The 21,335-nt window shown below is 43.5% G+C and overlaps 3 protein-coding genes across 5 annotated transcripts in view; 1 reads left to right on the forward strand and 2 right to left on the reverse strand.

Moving 5' to 3' along the window:
* Positions 1–1,251: 1,251 nt before the first annotated feature.
* On the forward strand, positions 1,252–4,753 carry plin2 (perilipin 2). Its single transcript, XM_070929725.1, has 8 exons — positions 1,252–1,274; positions 1,477–1,520; positions 1,860–2,055; positions 2,392–2,474; positions 2,677–2,962; positions 3,531–3,709; positions 3,881–3,997; positions 4,127–4,753. Exons 2-8 carry the CDS (start codon positions 1,494–1,496, stop codon positions 4,574–4,576), a joined length of 1,338 nt encoding a protein of 445 aa, XP_070785826.1. The 5' UTR covers positions 1,252–1,274; positions 1,477–1,493; the 3' UTR covers positions 4,577–4,753.
* A 565-nt stretch (positions 4,754–5,318) lies between these two features.
* On the reverse strand, positions 5,319–7,537 carry cdca9 (cell division cycle associated 9). The gene is made up of 10 exons (XM_070929726.1): positions 7,426–7,537; positions 7,199–7,330; positions 7,073–7,113; positions 6,936–6,987; positions 6,749–6,816; positions 6,259–6,320; positions 6,084–6,167; positions 5,878–5,959; positions 5,522–5,608; positions 5,319–5,378 (listed from the first exon to the last, which is right to left on the reverse strand). Exons 1-10 carry the CDS (start codon positions 7,535–7,537, stop codon positions 5,340–5,342), a joined length of 759 nt encoding a protein of 252 aa, XP_070785827.1. The 3' UTR covers positions 5,319–5,339.
* Positions 7,538–8,673: 1,136 nt separating this feature from the next.
* The window catches only part of dennd4c (DENN/MADD domain containing 4C), a 30,092-nt gene continuing 17,430 nt past the window's right edge, over positions 8,674–21,335 (reverse strand). The window contains exons 9-34 of one of the 3 annotated variants that reach the window (XM_070930183.1): positions 20,620–20,764; positions 18,990–19,165; positions 18,750–18,850; positions 18,174–18,398; positions 17,545–17,690; positions 17,280–17,318; positions 16,819–16,949; positions 16,598–16,730; positions 16,296–16,502; positions 16,074–16,202; positions 15,814–15,961; positions 15,563–15,712; positions 15,196–15,315; positions 14,912–15,043; positions 13,612–14,702; positions 13,308–13,500; positions 13,098–13,195; positions 12,824–12,999; positions 12,521–12,679; positions 12,208–12,394; positions 11,987–12,097; positions 11,725–11,862; positions 11,524–11,641; positions 10,948–11,104; positions 10,738–10,802; positions 8,674–10,640 (exon numbers count right to left, since the gene is read on the reverse strand). In XM_070930183.1, coding sequence (XP_070786284.1) covers positions 10,504–10,640; positions 10,738–10,802; positions 10,948–11,104; positions 11,524–11,641; positions 11,725–11,862; positions 11,987–12,097; positions 12,208–12,394; positions 12,521–12,679; positions 12,824–12,999; positions 13,098–13,195; positions 13,308–13,500; positions 13,612–14,702; positions 14,912–15,043; positions 15,196–15,315; positions 15,563–15,712; positions 15,814–15,961; positions 16,074–16,202; positions 16,296–16,502; positions 16,598–16,730; positions 16,819–16,949; positions 17,280–17,318; positions 17,545–17,690; positions 18,174–18,398; positions 18,750–18,850; positions 18,990–19,165; positions 20,620–20,764 — 4,612 coding nt within the window. In that variant the 3' untranslated portion in view covers positions 8,674–10,503. The remainder of the gene's footprint in view (positions 10,641–10,737; positions 10,803–10,947; positions 11,105–11,523; positions 11,642–11,724; positions 11,863–11,986; positions 12,098–12,207; positions 12,395–12,520; positions 12,680–12,823; positions 13,000–13,097; positions 13,196–13,307; positions 13,501–13,611; positions 14,703–14,911; positions 15,044–15,195; positions 15,316–15,562; positions 15,713–15,813; positions 15,962–16,073; positions 16,203–16,295; positions 16,503–16,597; positions 16,731–16,818; positions 16,950–17,279; positions 17,319–17,544; positions 17,691–18,173; positions 18,399–18,749; positions 18,851–18,989; positions 19,166–20,619; positions 20,765–21,335) is intronic. The other 2 variants (XM_070930181.1, XM_070930182.1) reach the window with 2 other exon arrangements.

Here is a 21,335-nt window from a genome sequence, read left to right on the forward strand (position 1 = left end):
ACTTCCTTCAGACAGAATCTTATTCAAAATTAGAGTCTGCGGTTTACTGAAGCCAACGTTTTCATATGGGGTCTATTTGAGTTATACAAGGGCTGATAAATGGGCCCCAAGGAATTCATCTGCAGAATCCAGGACCCCGATGTGTTAGCCAACTGCGGATTCTGACCTAAGCCCATGTTTCCTCATATGGCTTCCAAATGTGTAGCATCAAAGAAACCCATTAACACTTAATTTACATTTTTGATAACACACACAAAACTTCTTTACAGGAATAAGCCCTGACACACTGGAAAAATATTGAAGGGCTCTCAAATTAGAAACAGAGTTGCACATGTGGATCTGATGAGCTACTGGCAAATACAGACCTGTTCATCTGCGGGTAAACCGCTGACGTATGGTACTATTCAGGCCATTAGATTTACTCCTCACAAATGTATCAGGCGAGGTGTTAGGCTGGTCATATTTCTCGCATTCATTTAAAAATATCACCTAATGTTTCCCTTAGATAGCATGAGAGCAAGTATACAGCTACACTGGGTGTTAGTCATCTGTAATAATTTGATTCATTGCAGATTTGTTTGGGAACATGAGCTGAACTAAAGCACAATATCATCTGAAAGAAATCCAGACCTTCAGGAAGGTCCTGCATTAGGGGCCCTTTGTGTAGAGGGGCCAAAATATAGTTGTATAAAAATCTGAGCTGTAATATCTGAGTTAATAGTGTTTAAATGTTGCACTGCTTGGTCTATGGGTCTTAATTCAAAAATACAATTAAAATAGCCTAGCATGTGCATTCTGGAGCGCATTGTACTTGTGTGCGCTCATGTCAAGTAGGGGCCATCAGAACATTTTTAGGGTCCTTGCAAGTTAGTGCGATCATGTGTTTATTTGTAGTATTATTAATTAAGCTTTAGTTAATGTAGGACTTTATGATTTTCAAATATAGTGCTATAGCCTACTCGAGCAGACGCCCTCAAGCCATGAAAAACATCTTAGTAATAATCTTTTGACCAAAAACATAAATCTCTCTGGCTTATGAAATGTGAAGAAATCAGACTGCTGTCATAGCTCGTCCACGTGACTGGCTGGATTCAGAGGAATTCCCCGACCAAACTTTTCACCTCCTTTACCTTTGCCCTAGAAACATCACTGTCACTTACGTCAAAGCGCTACGCTACATCTCGCGATAATTACAGTACATAAATACAGCTGCTGTCGCCTCACACGGAGCATCAGTCAGCTCATTTACAGTTTGGGTGCGCTTGTAACTATCGGTGAGTCTTTGCTTGTATCTCTCAGAAGTCCGTTTTCTGGACCTAATTGGAGCTTTTATTATTTTGTAGCTACAAGGACACACCGCTGTAACAGCCCGCGGAAGTAATAGACCTCTACTTTTAAGTGGGCTTCTTGAGAAAAAGTCGTATTTATTCTGTTCTTTTGAATAGAGACGTCACATGCTGTGTCTTATCTCTACAGGTTTTGTCTCAGCAGACATGGCGGCAGCAGCTATCTCAAACCAGGTCAGTTCGCTAGAGAGACTTGAGCTTATTTTGTCAACATTTGTTGGCTGCAGCTCGGCTATAACGACTGTAAAACTTCTAATGAGCAATTAAATGCCAAGAAAAGACAGCAGAGTGTCATTCTTCACATTCAGGAACACGTTTTAGCCTTTACATTTTAATGTAACATTCAAAGTCCATACAAAGTTAAATGTAAAAAGTATGGTTTAATGTCCAGTTGTCTTTATTATTACTATATTGTAATTTAAAAACTCATTGGAATAGAAATAGTAAGTCATTGTTTAAGCTAGTAGTATTGTATTGTATTGTAAGATTACTATTCTTTGTACTTCCTCACAGAATGTGGTGGAGAGGGTGACCAGCCTTCCTCTGGTGAGCTCCACCTATGGCTTGGTGTCCAGCGTGTACTCCAACACCAAGGGCACCCACCCTTACATCAGGACTGTGTGCGAGGCTGCCGAGCAAGGGGTCCGGACCATCACCTCGGTGGCCCTCACCACTGCTTCGCCCATCATTTACAAGCTGGAACCTCAGAGTAAGAACCCTATTACATAACCTGAGAAAAAAAGCAATCTGTAGACGTGGCTTCAGTGTTTATATGATGTCAAAACTGAAACTGTGAGGATGACCAGCTGAGTCACACAGAGCTTGGCACAGGAAGTGCGGGTCTGGCTTTTGGCTCTTGCTCATCTTGATCTTTCACCCAATTTTTCCATGTACTCATAATCACCCTGATTTGAGCCACAAAAACATACACATTTTCCTCTTACAGGAATTTTTTTTCACTTTTCTCCCTAGTATTTTCACAGTAAATGTATTTGACATCTTTGTTTCAGTTCGCCTAATTTCCTACATTTTTTGTCGCCTACAGTTGCCATTGCCAACAACCTGGCCTGTAAGGGTTTGGACAAGATTGAGAAAACCTTGCCGATTCTTCATCGGCCGTCTGAGCAGGTATGTACTGGATTAATGATCAATAGCTGGCACAATTACATTCAGTCAGTTGCACAAGCTGACATTTTATGTGGGTTAATCTCCTGAGGGCCCAGTCATGACCTATGTCCCATCTTACGCAACTGCGGTTTCCTCACCTACTTTAAAAACTTTGCCATAATCATTTAAAAATGTATTTGTTCATGACTGTGTCCCCACCCAGATTGTTTCCAGTGCCAAGGATGTGGTAACCAACGCTAAAGATGTTGTGACAGACACAGTGTCCGGTGCCAAGGACACGGTCTCAGACACTCTGACCAGCGCCGTGGAGAAGACTCGGGGTGCGGTGCAGGACGGGGTGGAGAAGACCAGGGCTGTGGTCAGTGGGAGCGTCAGCACGGTGCTGGAGAGCAGAGTGGCCCGGCTGGTCAGCAGCGGAGTGGACACGGCCCTCAGCACCTCAGAGAGCCTGGTGGAGCAGTACCTGCCTCTGACAGAGGACGAGCTGGGTGAGCGGGCCCCAGAAACTACCACTTAGACTGCCTACATCTTGTGTATCAGCTTTTTTTAAAAGATTATTTTTGCTTGCTGTTCTGGCTTCAAATGATGTTTAGATAACTCGTGATATTAAGCTTGTTTTTCTCTAACAAGCTGTCTCAAAGATAAGTTATTAACAGCTGGAATGTGTTAATGATGGATTCAGTTTGTGGGAAAACCGGACTTATCAGATTATGACCTTCTGAGAACCTAAATTTGCATTAGTGGCCATTTCATTCTCCATCATGAAAGGGACTCGTTGTTTAGAGTGAACTGTGGCGTGAACAAACAATCTTGCACACTGTTAGTTTAAATGGATCTGTTTTAAAAGGGATGAGTGAATGATCATTCTTGATGGCTTTAAAGCCTCCATCTACTTTAACATGCAAAACACTATAGCAATTTGTAGCAAATGAAATTAAAGGTCAGGATGTGGAAGCATCACAGACAAAATCATAAATGGAACTCATAGTAATCATATGTGGTTTGTCCTCATTTTTTTTAAATTGTACATTTCATGTTTCCCTACCCTCATGACAGAGCTGGAGGCAAAAACTGTGAGAGGCTTTGACAAGAAGGAGCCGAGCTACTATGTCCGCCTGGGTTCCCTCTCCACCAAGCTCCGAAAGCGGGCGTACACCAGGGCCTTGGCCAGAATTCAAGATGGCAAGCAGCGAAGCAGGGAGTTCATCTCTGAGCTGAACTCCTCTGTTGACCTGGTGGGTCTCCTCATTCATTAAAAATATTAGCTGCACTTAAAATAACTCCATATACGGGGACAAACTTCAACAACTGAATTCAAATAACATGAGAAACTAGCTAAATACTCTTACTTAAAAGTCTGCCCTGAAGTGGCTTATAAAAAGCATTTAAAATGTTTGTTTTTCCAGATTGAGTATGGCAGAAAGAATATTGACGGGGCTAATCAGGTGGTGAACAACAAGCTGAGCTCCCTGGTGGCGTGGAAGTCCAATGGTCCAAACCAGGAGAACGGTCCCGAGGCAGAGGTAAGGAGGATGAGATAACGTACTTAATGTGTTAGTTGTTCAGTCTGTTTTATATGAATGTGAGTTACACAACACATGAATTGAAAGTATGTCAAGTTATTTATACATCTGTTCATCCCCTCCACTCAGGTAATTGAGTCTCGCACCTTGGCCCTGGCACATTCCCTCACCCAGCAGCTCCAGACCACCTGCCTGGTCCTCGTCTCCAGCCTGCAGGGCCTCCCCAATCACATCCAGCAGGAGGCGCTCTCCCTCACACGCTCTGCCACACAAGTCTACACCAGCTTCAGCAAGGCCAAGGTGCTGGGAGACCTGCCAGACAGCGTGCTGACCAGCAGCAAAATCCAGCTGGGCAAAATGAAAGATTCCCTAGACAACATCATGGATTATCTGGTCAACAACACGCCGCTCAACTGGCTGGTGGGTCCTTTCTACCCCCGAATGGCCCCAGAGCCGACTCACGCTTCTCCTGCCAGCAGCACACGAGCAACATCCTCCTGCTCTCCCTCCGCCCGGCCACATCGAGAGGAGCCCATGGAAGTCGAGATGGAGTCACTACATTCCCAGCAGCACTACTGATCCATTACAGCTTTTAATATATTCTACTTTGTAGGCAAAGATTTGACTGTATTTTTAAACTAATGTTGAATGCTTTAGGATGTAAAACTAATACAGTTCCCTGTCAAACACGCTATTTTATAAGTTTTTAAGTTTTGCTGTAATCACAACACCCAATATGTAATTTTATAATCGAGAATTTTACAGGCAAAACTCAATCCTGTGTTTATTTCTACATAAACTTTACTGGAATTAAATATTTGCACTTACTGTTTTTTTTTCCTTCACCTAAAAATCTGAATTTGCTTTTGTTTCTCTAGAAGTAACACGTTTGAGAATATTACAAAGTAATCAATAATATTTACAGGGAAATTGCTTGTTTTTACAGTCATACAATGAATGTGGCAAGACCTCAACTCAAATTAAGTTTCTTACACTTAAGAGCAGAATTATCCATTGACATCCATTCAGACATCCATTCAGAGTAACAACCAATTTTGTGTTCCTCTCACATATGTAGGAATCGTTTACATGTTAGTAATGCTACAGTAATGCTACAGTAATGCTACAGTAATAGGATGTTAAACAGTTTTACAGACTAGACTGAAATTATACAGATGCTCATGTAGGTTAATACAAATACGCTTTATTATATTTTTAAAACTCTTTAAGACAACCAAAGCACAACTAAAAACGCAACTTCTATAAATTAATTTCACAATATAAAGTTTTCATTGTCATTAAATCAAAGTGGAGAAACATCCTGGTCACAGTGGATCTTTACTCATCGCTGGCAGCGACTTGACAGATAATCCACCAGACTCTGAAAATCCAAAATCCAATTTGCACAGAAAGATTACTGGTTGGTACAAAAGGTCCAATGCTTAAGAATATATTTTGTCAGGGTCCCTTCTTCTGAAAATGACATGAACACTCATAAGTCACATTTAAAACAAATTGTATTACCGTGAGCTTCTGAATCTGGCACCATGCCACGTCATCCAGCAAGTCCAAGTTAATTTCATCCTTGGTCTCTTCAGAAAAGCAGACAGTCTAGGAAGGAAGAACACATACACGTTGGTGGCATCTGATAATAACGCAGGTCTATTTTAAACACTTATACTAAATATTAGCAGTAAAGGAGGACGTGTCTATTCTACAAAACAAAGCGCTCTTCTTGGGTCTGGAAGGGTTTCAGTGTTTTATTCAAATGCTTTCAAGAACGTAGTCTGGATATATCCCTTTGCTTTAAATGAAATAATCAAACAGCATTGTTTCCTCAAGAGCTGGTACCAAGTAACAAGGATAAAACCCATCAGTACCTGTCCTAGTGCTGTGGTCACAGTGATGTGTGCAGCAGAGCCTGCCATTGAGCAGTGCAGATCACCAGCAGAGACGACAGACCTGGACAAGATTCATGAGTCAATGTAGCTCACTTAGAGCTGACAAAAATATATATATATTTATAAGTACAATTCTTTAAAATCAAAATACAACATGTGTTGCTCTACTGAAGGCCTTAACAGACCTGAGTTTAGGTTTGGTCGGTGCGGTCTGGTCATTGGTCTTTGTCAAGCGGCTTTGAGTTCTTTTGGCAGTGACTGAGGAGCCCCTGTAGAATATAAGTGCAACGTCAACACACTCATCCACCACATGTACAGTAAATACTATGCACGCTACAATGCATTAACCTCCAATCATACCTGAGATTTCCAGTGCTGTTGCTACCAACTAAAGTTCTCGTCCTTTTTGTCCCTTTTCCTCCCTAAACAATGAACAGCAATGCAGAGACAAACACACTTGAAACACAGATGTACAGTGTAGGAAAAGCCAAAATGGCTAATTCACCAGTTGTATTTACTGCATCAGCCACGTATGTGAAACTACAAAGAGTACAGATCATGTCTCTGTGTGCAAATCAACCCAACAGACATATATGTGGAGAATAAACGCCCTGTAGTGTCACATTTGCCTGAATCTATTTGACTTTAAGTACGTATTTATTATTTTATGTACATAATTTCCTTAATACTGTCACTGTGTCTCCATATTGTGGAATCCGGATGCCTTAAAAGATTGTTTTACCCCATAAAATTCTAGCGATGTGTAATTGCAAGTATTCATTTTTATTATTTTGCATTAAAAAGGTTTATAAGCACAAGTTAAAGCCAGTTATCCCCCATGTGTGCCTACCTTAGAGGTCTTGGATGAGGACCTCTGGGCTGGGGTGGACTGACCCGGTGTAGAATCAGTCGATTTTACTTTTATAAAATAAAAGCACAGAAGATGACTGTGATAACTAAATAATAACTTTCAAATTCCAAACACTGACGTTTCATGCAGGATTTGAAAACGTTACTATCTTTAAGAGCCATGTCACCTCTTTTACTGGGGACCCTCCTGAGGGGCTGGTGCATCTCAAAGGACTCATTCTGCAAAAAAGGTGATAATTATGCCCGTTATAATAATAAAAAAAATAAAATAAAGCAGCTCTAGATGACAACTGACTCAACTCACCTTCATAGCAATTGACACATCGCTTGCTGAGATTTCCTCCTCTGACACACAAAACAAACGAGTTATGAATCGCAGACAACCTTGGACGAGTGAAATATCTTAAAGTTACGAACGAGGAGGGCCCACCGCTTATTAAGTCCCCTATGAGCGTGTTTTGAAGAGACGGAGGCATCTTCATCAGTTCCACTTTGAAGACTTTGTCCACTGTCGCCAACATGTTCTCCATTTTGGCCTCTAACTCGTTCATACGCTCTTGTGCTGTAAGGGGGAAACAATTCGGCATTTTTAGGACCAAAGTGGGGACCACGAGAGGATGCGTAACCTGACATTTTGACGCGCAGTCACTCCCAAACCTTCTTTCTCAAACTGTTGAATGAAGAGGGCCAGTCTGGTCTGTCGCATCTCCCGGCCCTGCTGCTCTTTATTCTGGGCATTTCCTGCGTTTCTCGTCCGTCTCAGCGGCATCTTGTTGTCCTGTCCTCCCAAAGTTTGCTCCGTGTGTGAAGCAGCTCGTCACCTACAAACACGCACCTGTGACCGCACTACATTTAATTAAGATATTCCTGCGCTCACCGGAAACTCAGTCATGAGGTTCTCTCTCTCTAAGAGCTATGTTGCTTGGCGGAAGGATACGGATAGCTTTTTATATGTTGACGTAAATAAATCAGTCAAAAACTAGTACGAATATAACGCGGACCGTTTGTGTCGTCTCTGAAAATGCCTGCTTCAAAATGAATTTAAAAGCAGATTATGTATAAATTTCATTGCAAGTGGGCCGTCCATTATTTAATGTAGATAAATTGGTGCGTTGCAAATTCAGTAAAATGCTATGCCATGCAACTATGTAACTTTTAAATATACAAAAGTATATTATTTCTCATTAAAACAAAAGTTGGATTTCTAAGCAATAAAACTTCACAGATGGCATTCAATTCTGAGTATACGCAAGTATAATGTGAGATAATGCAGCCTCACAGTATAATCCATGACAGCTGCCTCTCAGATGCAGCACTAAACAGACACCACAAAAGAAGGCAAAAGTGGGAACCCCAGTATCACCAGCTGCAGCCACCACAGAAAGGTGATGCAAGACCCTGTTGTGTTTTGTGATATGGCTTCCATGGTAGTCCTATGTGGACTCACAAAGGCCCTTTTCTGGGTTTAAGGAGACAAGCGAACATCAAAATAAAAGCGGAAGCAAAAGTAGCCCCATCATTTCTGCTAGCCCTCTAAATGTCCCAGTTTATTCTGGGAAATATCAGGGTTGAAGTTCTGGCTGATGAGGCTGGACTGTCAGACCTGCAGTGACTTTTAAGAAATCCTATAAGGAGCAGGTGTGACACTTGAGACCAGGGACGGAGGACAAAATGGAGGAAGATTTCATAAAGGAAAGGAAGAGTTGGGAGGATATAAAGAAAGTAATGAGAGAACATGAGAAATTACTTGAGAGGGAATTTGATGCTGACCAGAAAATCAAAAAAGGAGGAAAAAAGAAGAAAATATAAAAATATAAGCAAAATAACAGGAATCACTTTAGCTTCTCACATGTGACACTGAACTACACAAATTCTTATCAACAGGGAGACAAAAAAAAGGACACATTTCGTTTTCAATCAGTTCACAAACTCATTTATTGCAGCGCACGTAAGTGTAGACATTCAGTTCCTTTCCACAGGACGGTAAGAGATCACTTAATCTATTGTTAAAGAACAGTCTCTTCTGTACATCCTCTGCCATAAAGGAGGTCAAATTTACAAAGTCAGTACAGGGCGGAAAAAGACAGATTAAAAGGGAAAGGAGGGATTGTTAGTCATACAAATGCTGTCTGCAATCAAAATGTCAATATAAAAATAAATAATTGAGAATTTCTTTTTGTTTTGGAGGAGAAAACTACTGTGTGTTGTTAATGTTCTGAGGTGGTCTCATCTCATCCTCACACTGGGTTAAATCAGGTTTTCATCTATGCAGTGCAAATTGAATGTTTCACAATATTGTCGCTTCTGTACAAGTCACTCTCCCAAGTCTACAATAGGACCATCTACCCCCATTTCCCAACAGTTCATCAAAACACGTTGCTTTTTTTCCATCTGTTTCAGCGTTTAGTGGAATGTCATGTTGTAAAATTGTCTTTCTTAACACAGTGTCAGCAGTACTGAAGAAGCCCTTTGTGGTAAAAATCTCTATTTGCTACCAATATATTCCAAAGCAACTGTGTGTAAACCATAAAAGCAGTCTTGTCTGCAAATAATACACCCAATTTAAAAAAAACAAAAAACCTTACCGGTTCATTCTATGCTAGAATAAGGGATCACCCCAGTACATGTAAGTTATAGTTCTAATTTAACATTACAATAAGGCATATTAGCTGAACAAGTATGTTACTGTTAAAAAATGCAGATATTAAAAACACAAGTTGGACTGACTGCTACGTCATCGTCTTTCCCTGCAAGAGGACATGCGTCTTGTTTTGATGTGGGTTTTTTTAATTCTTTTTTTTTTTTACAATTTCTCCCTCCAATTGGCTGGTTTTAATCACATGTGGTTGAGTGTTGTTGCAAAGATCAATAATACTTATTTAAAGACCTGTTTTGATTGCAGGGCATCTGGAATGTCGTAGAATCTGTTTTAGTGATTGATAATTAGTGATTGTCCTCTCCCATTTACATGTGTGCTTCCAACACGTCATATTTACACAGACAAGAGAGCCTCGCTCTGAACCTGTACATTTACAATGACACAAACTGGAACATTCATTAAGACTTGGGTCACACAAACAGACAAGGCATCGAGACCTCCAAAAAGTAGGCAACCTTGGTTTGAGATTTCCCCCATAGTAAACAATATGTACAAAAAAACAGGTGGACTTGAGTTTCTTTTTTTCTTCTTTTTTTTTTTAAAGAAAGTGCACAAAGGAACAGTTGGGGTCTGTACACCGTGTCACACAACTCGGACTGATCTGAACCGGGGATAGTTAGGACAGATTGAAGCAAAGTGGGCATAAGGCTACGAGACAGGGAAGTGACTGAATGATTACACACACACACACTCACACACACACAGATATGTCTACACCACAGGGGCAGTCAATACATTCTGTACAGTGATTAATCATTCTATACACCATCTGTAAAGAAACACACCTCTACTAGTCCCAAAAGATTCACTGCTGCTTTCCAAAGGATTTACAGAAACAGTTCCACCTGCAAGTAGCTGCTTGGAAAGCCCATGAAAAGCATAATAAGGTTGTAAAAAAAAGCAGACAATGGGCTTCTTCCAAGACAGGGGGAAGAAGACGTACCATGTTTGGGTGAATGGAGGTGTTTAAATACAAAATCATTTTTCGGTCACACCCCGGCCCGCCGCCTATTCTCCCCTCCTGCCGTCGCACTTGGCCAGTGAGAATTTGTCGTCTTTGCTGCAGGCGTGGGCGGTCAGATGAAGGGGGTTCCAAAGCATTTAAGGCACCCCTGGACGCTGGAGCTGGGCGGGCGATCCATGCGGTGCAAAGACTTGAGCTGCTCTGCGCTCAGTTCGTCGTAAGCCAGACGGTACTCCCTGTCGAAGGCCTCTGCAGATATACAGGGAAGGGGTCATCAAAATTACATTCAGGAACCTTTCAGTCTTTTTCACTACCTTCAGACTTCAGCCAACCTTCAGTCACTCACCTACGTCGATGTTCTCCTTCCCCAAAGCCACCAGGGAGAGGAACAATATTTCTCTATAGATACTCCTGAAAGAAATACAGGTCACAGAAATGAGACAAAAGAGGTGTTTTCATTAACATTACAAGAATATATATGTTCACAATTTTGAGCCAATAAAAGAAGTGCTTCAAGAAGAGCTAAACAGCTCTGAGAAGGAGGACAAAGGCTGACCTCTGCCGTTTGACCCCCTCTGGGCGCCGCTTGATCTCTCGGATCAGCAGGTTGATTGGCCCATAGACGTCGTTGGTCTGGATGTTGCGAACAATTGTATTGAGGAGGGTACGAATCTCCTGGTGGTCTGTCGGAGCCAACGTCCCCTTCTTCTCCACTAGAAGACAACACGAGCGCCATCAGAGACTTCAAGACTTTTCCTTTTTAGTGAGGAGCCTCAAGTGTGCCCTCTTCTGACCAGGTTAAATAACTACATTACATCATTTACTTGACACAATTTCAACAAACATATTTAGCTCAATTTGCAACCAATATATCTGCACACTTCCTTTGACACTGCAATAAATAGAATAAATAAAAAAACTGATATGAATAATATGCTGTTTACCCTTGAATAATATAAACCAAAGCTACCACATGTAGCATTTGAAAATTGTTAACTTTGTCTCCCCCTAGTGGTGGAGGTGGTTTCTACAAATAAAAACATTAAGCCAGAAGAAATTCTTCACATAGTGGCATTAAGTGTGTATGTATGATTTATGGTGTTTAGGGTGTGTGTGATGTATGTACACTCACACAAGGTCCTCCAGAGCAGGTAGAGAGGATCTCCGTGTTCCTGGTGCAGGTTGATGTTGTCCCACAGGAGCTGGACGTAAACCTGCTTAGTGTCCTGGGACAGTGATGTCAGCGGCAGCTGCAAAGACAAATATAGAAAGGTGAAGGAAAGCCATAACAAGAGACACAGAAAGAATAATAATCGATGACTTAGTCTCTCACCTGTACTCCGTTGTTGCAGTGTTCAGAGGTAAGGATGAGACCAGGTAGGTGAGTGGGCAGGTCCAGGCGACGGAAATACCACACCAGGTTCCAGAAGATGATGGGGTGCTGGCTGAGGAACTTGTGGGTGTAGATCACCTGGTTGGACATGACAGAGAAGTTGGACTCAACAAGGAGCAGACCTCTCAGGATCCTGTGTCATGTGTAGTAGCTGTGTGGCATTTGCTGAAACGCAGACTGCGAGATTAAGTGAGCATCTTACCTGATCTCCCTCATTCTCCAACAGGGTCTCCAGCTCCTTGCGCAGCACCAGGGGGCTGAGGTACGGAACAGACACAGGCTTGGGGTTTGGCCGTTTAGTCCCAATGCCATCCTGACAAACACACACACACACGCCAATTATTTTCACTGCACTGCCGCAACAGTGGTTTCTGCACTATTTAAGCACAGTGGGATTCGTTTGTGACAGTAATGAGCACTGACCGACACCTCTTGCAGGCTGCAGGGCAGGCTAGTGGTGGACACGCCATGTCCAGGTCTCTGGGAATAGTCCAGGCTCTGCAGCGGGCCACCGACACTGTTGCTGCGTGTCAGTGACGTCCCACTGCATCTCTGCTGCTGGTGCTCCAGGAGACCAAGGGGGTCCGATTGCACCGGCTCTGGAATCAGACTAGAAACACAACAGGCAAAGAGGACTCATGAAAAGGTGTTGCTACAAGAAACTGGGCAACTATTTAGCTTCTTGTCCGAGTTCACATCTCAAACTGCAACTTGAGCAACTTTGGGTGGTGTATACCTCTTATGTGTTCCAGGCCGATCATCTAGAGTTTCCCTAGGCTCCTCTTCAGGGAAAGAGATTAGGTCCGGTGTCTTAATGTCAGCTGAGCTGCTGGCTGTGGGCTGGGCACTGGTGCTGTGGATACTGTCCCCTGAGGCACTGGGATTCATGTAGAACCTGAAGGGGAACATCACAGAATAGTCAGCTTGTATTTGTGAAGAACTTTTTTTTCCAGCTTGCACTGCAAGAAGTTTGTGTGTTCAGTTCAGTTCCGTTTTACAATTCATCTTAAAGTCACTTTAAAAGACAACCGATTCCTACCCTGTCATCGTGCGCAAGTCATGAAACTCCACGTGCAATAAGGGAAGGAAGGCTGTGCGACAGAAAGGACAGTTGGTATTCAGGTTGGAGTCGTCGGCTGTCCAGCCCGCCATTATCTCCTCGTCGTACACCAGGGATTCACAGGAGTGGCACTGGGAGCAACTGGACATCAGCACCTGGCAGCAAGGAAATATGTCCAACCAGTTAGGAGTTAAAGCACAGCAGCAGCAGCAGCAGAAACGGGGGTGTTTTGTGTGTGTACAGTATGTCTGACCTCCAGTGCACAGTTCTGGTAGATGCTCGAGGAGGAAGCGTGAAGTGAGGAGCCCTGCTCAGAGTCTGGACCCCTGCCCGCTCGTCCTGGAGTTGGATCTGCAAATAGAGACAAAAACAAACATTGAATACTCATTTCATAGGTCAACTAACCTCATTAGGCCCTTCTCTTCCACTTCCCTCATATTTGCTCCACGGAACAAGCGCTTACGTGTCTGGTGGGTCCCTCGGCCTGTGTCACTGCTGCCACTGCTGCTGCCCAGGCTGGTGCAGCTCTGGTTGAGACCGCTGGCCACCAGCCCCGGGATGACCCCTCTCTCAGGACTCTCATCTACTTGGTGTGCGGCCAGCATGTGCTCATCCAGACGTGACGGGAAGCCACCACCACCCTGAGCTTGTTCATCCTGCAGGGTAAAGTTAGGTGGGATTCAGAGTTAATAAAGTCAGATAATAAAGCTAAAATAAAATGAAAAATACGTTTAAAATATCCAGAATTGTCCTTTAATGGCACTCACCTCGTCATCTGAGTAGGAGTAAGCTGAAGCGACTGCCCCCCACACTTTGCTGGCCACGTTTGCCGCCTGTTTCATGCCCGACTTAAGCACATCAATTTTAGGTCCCGACAAGAGGGTGTCCATCTTGATGCCTGAAATGGAGTTGATGACCGAGCCCAACGACCCTCCCTGGGAGGACTTGACCAGCGCCGTCAGTGAGGACGATCTTGGACCCGGGCTACCCACAGTGCTGGTGGAGGTCTTTGTCTTTACTGCAAAAGTCTTGGAGCGGGTAACAGTGCTGGGGCTGCGTTTGGGTGTATCTCCTGGGGAGCCAGTTGGAGTTTTGATAGGAGGTACAGGGAGGCTGGACCTGCGCTCCAGGGATGGTTTGGGCTGTGGGGCGTCAGTTGAGTCTCCCTGGGCCTGCTGGAGCTCCATGCTGGAGGACTTCACACCCAGGGGGCTTCTCAGGCTCATGTACATTTCGATCTCCTCTGCCAGGTTGCGGGACACCACCGCAGGCATGGAGCGCGGTGGCTCTTGGCTAGTGACAGAGGCTGACTCTTCGCTCTCGGTCACCAGGAGGGAAAGTGGGTCTGCACCCGCCTGCACGTCTGCCCTCTCCAGGGACGCTCCTCGCAGCCCAGAGTCCTCCTCGTGTGTTTCAGTGTGCTTCCTCTCCCGTTTCTCTATTTTTACCTCAGTCCCCTCTACCTCTATATCATCTCCCTTCCCTTCTTCTGGTGCTCCTGGACCCTCTTCCTCCAGCAGCTTCCCCAGCATCAAGCCTTGATCATCTTCAGGCTCTTCCTCCAGGTCTTTAAAAAGTGTTTTGGACACACTATTAGGAGGTGGACTTTGGCCTGCACAGAGCGCTGCAGCCAGGATACGGGCATCAGCACCCATCTGACTGGCCATGTGGTCCACGCCTTTCTCTAGGAGCATCCCGGCACGGGTTTCAGCGCTGAAGCTACAGCTGCGTTCAGCAAAGGATTTCTGACGCTGCTGTTGAGGCTGGTTAGCCACGTCCCCCGATGCCAGCGAGGCATCAACATCAGGCAGAGACACGTTATCATTCTTGCTGTGTCTCCTGAACAGCTTCCCTGTACCTGCAGAACGTGTACAGATATAATGAGAGCTGTCCTTTTTCATTTGGGGTTGCAACAATTAAACTTATAGTTAATGCTTCATTTAAATGGAACAAAATAATGAATCCATCATGAAGTCACAGAATTGACAAAACTGCCATCCCAATGTCAAATGGCACCATTCAACGTCATTTCTGAGTTAGACTTAAAGGCCTCATCTTTCTCCTCACCTGTTTCCCGGCCACCATCAAAGCTCCCGGTGGACAGCTTTACAATACTAGGGACAGACGAGGGCGCACCAACAGGACTGGGGGGCTCTGCTACTGCTACAGCACTGTCCACCGAACCCGCAATGTCACCTCCTGGTTATGAAAGTACATAGTCAACGGACCATCATCAATGTACAAGGGGGAAATGGGATTTCTGTTGCACACACAACCTTTAAATGCAGAACTAGACCTGGATGTGGCTGTCTGCTACATGCAGCGTATGTAATGGAATCAGCTGTTCTTACCATTATGTTGTGCTTTGGAATCGCCTCTCTCTTCAGCGGAAAGGACAGCTGTGTGTAATGGCTCTGCCAGCTCCTGGTGTAACTCATCCTTAGAGCCATAGCCTTGATCAGACTGCCTTCCTGTGGATCACAAAATCACACAAACTGTGCTGTACTCACAAATATCATTTTCTATGAAGATATGATTTTTTTTGTTTTGTTTTACAACCATAAACAAATAATTAGGCTAAACTGGATTTGTTTTCAGCATATTGGACTTGGAAGTTCTGGCCACTGGCATCCAACATCTCCAGATCCCAGCAATGGTCAGAGCCTCAGGTCTTAAAGCTTTACACCTGCAAACCTAGTAGCTTTAGGGCATCAGTACCTGTGCTACAGTGGTTGTCTGTTGTGTCTTCCATGCTGTGGCTGTGGGCAAACAGGTTGTGTTCCTCGCCGTTGACCTCACTTGAGCTGTCAGCACTTCCATGGCTCAGGCGGTCAGCATCAGTGACCGCTGACCCACTTATTGATGCAGCTAAAGACAGAAAGAAATAAGTGGGTGAGAAACAAGGAAACTGACAGAGTAATAGTGCCTCCCATTATGCAGCCCCGTCATACTGTATATTCCTTTCCCACCTGTGGTACTAAGTGTGGGTCCCGTCTTGGAAGATGTTCGGTGTAGAGCGTGCTTGAACTGGCCCACTCCACGAAGCACATTTCTAAGCTTGGTCCACATGAAGAGGCCACTACGGTTTCTGCTGGGCCAGGGGCTCTCCAAGACGGCCTGCAGAGGGAAACAGACTGAAGGATGAGGACATGCGTGGGTGATGCGGTGCTTTCAGTGCTTTGAGCTACGGCAGAGATGCGTTTTAGCAATGTAAAAGTCTATATGTGACCTTGTTGTAGTATCCATATGTGATGGCGTTCGGGTGCACTCCAGCTTTCTTCATTTCAACCAGGACTCGCACAGCCATAACAGGAAGACCCCAGACACCACAGAGCTGCATCACCACTCTGTAACACACCTGAACGCCACAGAGATAAAAACATGCAATATTAATTAATACAGTATGACACCTTGAGAAAAACAAGTCTAGACATACATAATGTAACTGTACCTCGTCCAGCACCTCCACCTCAGTGGTCCTCATCTTCAGGAGGACGTTGTACGCCTGCTGCATGGCACGGCTTTTAGACTTGGCCAGTCGCACGGCTGCTGGCAGGCAGATGAACCACAGGCTGTAGCAGTGACTGAACAGACACCGGGCCCACAGTGGAGGGTTGGAGTAGAAACGCTTGGCCATCTTGTATGCTAGCTTGATCTCCTGTTAGACCATTGGCAGACATTTAAAGCCCTTTTTTAACATGAATAGTTTAAGAGTAGTTTCTGCTGAGTGCGACTGTGTGAGTATGTACACACCTGCTTTGTCCTCTTAGCCAGTAGTGCAGGGCTGCTGGACAGACTGGCCCCTGCAGCTCTGCTACTAAGTGCTGGTCGTAACTCCCTAGGACGGTCAAACAGCTCATTCTGCAGCCTGGGGAAACTTTTATAGCTGGGGGATGAGAAATAAAAATTGTTGCAAAGTCATGTTAGACGATTTTTTAAACAATCTTTTAATAAACTATAGTTCAAAGGCTTACGTGTATCTGGGGGCAGGTTCAGTTCCATCGTCCGCTGAAGGTTCAGGGGGCATGACAAAGACAGTGTGCTCACTCTTCTGGGATTCGTCCAGCTCCAGCAGTCTCGTGTCCTCAGATGACTCACCTTCAACCTGCAGTGAGGATCACATCCAGAGCCTTAGCGATACTGACAACTACGACTAGAGTTTGACAAAAAGCACGCTCTGCAGGTCATTTCCTGTCTAATGGCAGAACGTAAACAACTACAAGCATATTACAAATCTATGATGCTTTTCTACTTAGGCGGTAAAACATGCCGATTTGATTGTGGTTAGGAAGAAAAGCAGGAAATGTTCGTGCCCCTTGTTGAAAACATGTATCAAAGGGAGAAAAAGGTTCATTTATTCTAATTTTGTTTTAATGTTAGTCACAAACAAAGGAAACAAGGTGCAGGGAAATCTGATTACAGTGTAAGTGATTACCTTGGTGCCCTTGTCGGTGATTTTATCAGAGGGAAAAAGCTGCAAGAAGAGGAAAAAGAGGAAAGGGAACAGAATGAATCAGAGGAAATTTTGGCTTCCTTACTTTCCCAGCGGATGAATGTTATTTTGCCAATGAAACAACATAAAACAAAAGGCCCGTTTATGGAAGGAAACCTCAGGTGGAAGAGGAAAAACAAAAACAGCATAAAACCAGTGTGAGGCATGTTTATATCTGAGACCGGCCTGACGCTGCATTGGTTATCACCTTCTCCACGCAGTCGTCAAAAAAGGCCAGGCCAGTGTCCTTGTCACTGACGAAGGTGCACTCTTCAATGAAGCGGATGAATATCTGGGTCTTGGTGAGCTGGGAGTAGAACTTCTGGTGGGCGCGGTCTCTGCCTTTGAGAAACCCTGCAGGAAGGCAAAGAGACTGATCTTGGAATCACTCCAAAAACTAAATGGACCGTGGAATTATTATACGCTATTGTAATATGTTGCTACAAGCCCTTTCCTTCACTCTATCTATATCAAACATTGATCTGTAACAGTGAAGCTAAATGGAGGTGAGAACCAATTTCCCAGCAACAGGCATTAGTGAAGTCTTATTATAGCTGATGAGAAAGGTGATTGATTTCTACAAAACACAGGTTGAGTTATAGTTGTGATGCTCCTTGAAATAGAAATGCCAATAAAATTAAACATTAGGTGAAGCTATCTAAATTAATGTTGTAAATTATGCATTGGTTACAAAGCCAGGAAGCTATCAACAAATGTCGCACATAAACAAAACCATTACCTACATGTCGATATCTATGGTTTTACACATCATCCGCATGACTTCATTACCATAAAACTACTTCAGTTTCCCCTGGTTTCCACACATGGCTTGTTTACCTTGCAGGTCGTAGAGGGAGTCTGCAGCCGTGGCCTTTTCGGAGGGCGCCTGGGTGATGGGTTTGAGGTAGGAGCGGTAGCCCTTCAGGATGGAGGCCATGAAGCGAAGGAAGGCCTCCTGGATTTCCATCTCCAGGGCTGTCTTCTTCTTGTGCCAGGTGAAGTCCGCCTCGATGGGGGTCATGTCCACTGCCGAGCCTTCCTCGCCTGTTTGACGGACTGAAACTAAAACACACAAAGAATTACACTCAATTTTAATTATCTGACTAATACTATTATTGATTGTTGCATTTTATTGTTTATATTATAATTATATTTTTGACTTGTCTCCATATATAACTACAGGGGGTGAACAAAATAATGGGCATACAACATGATGTAATCTAATACAGTAGCAATAGTATTTTTTAGGACATGATAAAGACTCAGCTCTATGGTCACTTTTCATATCACAGTGTGTGGTGTTGTTGTATTTAACTAGATTATATATTGTGATTGTAAGTCATTCATGACATTTTGTCCATTCCCATCTCTGAAGAGGTTTTGCTACAAGAGGAGGGGGGATGCTGTTTGTACCAGTGGCCAGCTGGTGGTGCAAGTTGCTCAGTGAGTTAATGAGACTCTTGCAGGGCTTCTTTGGGAGGTTCTTCCAGTTGCTGTGTCTCTTTTCATCAGACCTGTAACACACAATACCACGAAGGCAGTTAGGCAGCGGAGCAAAAATAATCCGCTACGTGCTCTTTGTTTAACAAATGTGGTGCTGCAATATTTGAGTACAAAGCAGTGGCATAGGTTTAGTATCAAAGCATAGCATACAGGTAGATAGTGTTGGTGTCTAGATCCACACAGACAACATCTGGCGGGGGGTCGTAAAGGTCGAAGTAGCGGGAGTCCACACCCACTATAAATGGACAAGGAGCGTTGAGGACGCCTGCTAGAGAGAGCGGGCACAGGGGGATGTAGGGACACTGCCACTGGAAGGGGAAGATCATCTGAGGAGAGACAAGAGACAGAAGCACGATTACTACAACCAGTCTGACAATAATGAAGAGTTTTACATGATGTGTACGCATCGGACTACAGAATTGAATTGGGCAACTTATTTTGAGGGGTGTCTCTTGCAAAAGATATGATGCTCTTCCTTATTGTAACTGATTTATTGTGACACTGCATTTGGGAGATTTTGAGGATTGTGACATCCTGTGTATTCAAAGAGATTGTGGTTGGCAAAGTTCAATTGTGTTCATGGAGCTGGAAAATCAACAACCAATCAGTGAAAAATAAATCTTATAAGTGAGATATAACCATAGAGTAGACATAATGGCAGAGCGATAAGTATAACTGTTTAAGTATAAAGGTAAAGTGTTCTACATGTCATTTAAATCTTATCAAAATGAAGATGAATATGTTGTTAGACTGGCTTTTAGTAACTCATTCATGGAGGATAAATACTCAACCTGTATTTATGTGAGAATTTCAAGGCAGATATTTCAGACAATCATTTGTTTCTCTTTATTTTTGTAAATGCAAAAATATAAAATGTCAAAAACCTGTTCCTCTTGCCGCTGCTTATTTTACTGTGTTTGTAGTTCAGCACAGTACAGCATTTTACCTGACTGTTAGTTACCCTCATCAAATACAAGTAAAGCAAACACAAAATGAGTCCTGCACAGTTCCATCATGTTTATGTGCTTTCTGAAATGCTTTCAAGCCGTCCAATCGAATGAAAAACATAGCGTTAAAGGAATTACATATCTTTGTGATTTAGTATGCCTGTGAGACTATGCAGTTCAGATGAGGTAGTGCTGTATTTGATCCTTTTAATGTCAGAAATGGTGTTAGGCAGGGTGGTATATTATCTCCACTCTTATTCAACTGCTATACGGATGACTTGCCTGGGAAGCTGAATGTGTATTTGGATTATCTCGTAATTAATGCTTTCACATATGCAGATTTGGTCATATTTTCCTCCCTACAGAGCTGGTTAATCCCAACAAGAATGATGTCATGGTATTTTCTTGAGTACTACTTAACTAGAGAAGGTCTCAAAGTAAGTGGTTGGGTCACTTTTTCTTAAATGACTTAATGCACCATAGAGATATACTGACAATGTTATTAATTTAATTCTCAGGGCAACACATCTGTACATACATTTCTATTGTGGTCAGTAAAGTGATCGTCTGCCTGTTTATGGCTTACTGTAAACTGTATACTGCTCAGCTACAAAAGAGAATGGATGATAATAAGGAGTTTAATGTCATTTGTATTATATGTATTTCATGTAACGGCTGTTTTAATAGTTAAATCTTATCTTTTACTACTATGGACCCTGATCCAAAAATAAGAATTGAACTGATTTAAAAGAGCAGATGTTGCTAAAGCTCAATCTTGCTGGTAATACTTCTGAATACATGCGAGTATGGCTCGCATGGCGGAGCGTACTCACAGCCACCACAGCCTCGGCCACACCGGTGAGCACAGCGGGCCGGAGTGAGTGCAGCAGGATCTTGCTCTCCAGCAGGACGAAGTGCAGCACAGTGGCGCAGTTCTCCGAGCCCAGATTCATCAGCAGAGTGCCGTAGTCTGCCCCGCTGACCGAGGGGGAGGGAGAGCACAGAGCAGACGTGTGAGTTGACGAGTTCGGGCAGAGCATGGAAAACAAAACGGAAAGCAAGGGAAAGGAGACAGAAAGGGGTGGAAGGAGTGTGAAAAAAGTGATGGAGGAAAGGGTTTATAACAGGGTTTGTAACTAGAGACAGACATGATTAATGTAAGAGAGAAACAACGTAATTCAACACTTCTCTAAACAATGGTAGATAATAAAGAACCTAGAAGGAAACGATTAGGTTGAGTGGCACTTCAAACAGTTATTTTAATTAGTAAGATTTTTAATATCAACACTCTCCAAGATATGCAAATGCACATGGTGGACAAAATAATGCTATCATCTTACAATGTAATGCTGTCCAACAACCCTGCAAGTCATACTTCGTTAAGCTTAGAATGGAAAACCTCTCTTGAGGCTTTAATTCAATTTCTAAGGATATACAGCAGTTTCTAATGTTGTTAAGACAATATCCCATTAAGTTGTCATCAAGAGTCTACTTCGTCCACTGTTTCTATTTGCTAATGCAGTTTACATATGCTGTCCAGTTGTTTGAG

This window comes from Enoplosus armatus, chromosome 23 (assembly GCF_043641665.1).
Source record: "Enoplosus armatus isolate fEnoArm2 chromosome 23, fEnoArm2.hap1, whole genome shotgun sequence".
Lineage (NCBI taxonomy): Eukaryota > Metazoa > Chordata > Actinopteri > Centrarchiformes > Enoplosidae > Enoplosus > Enoplosus armatus.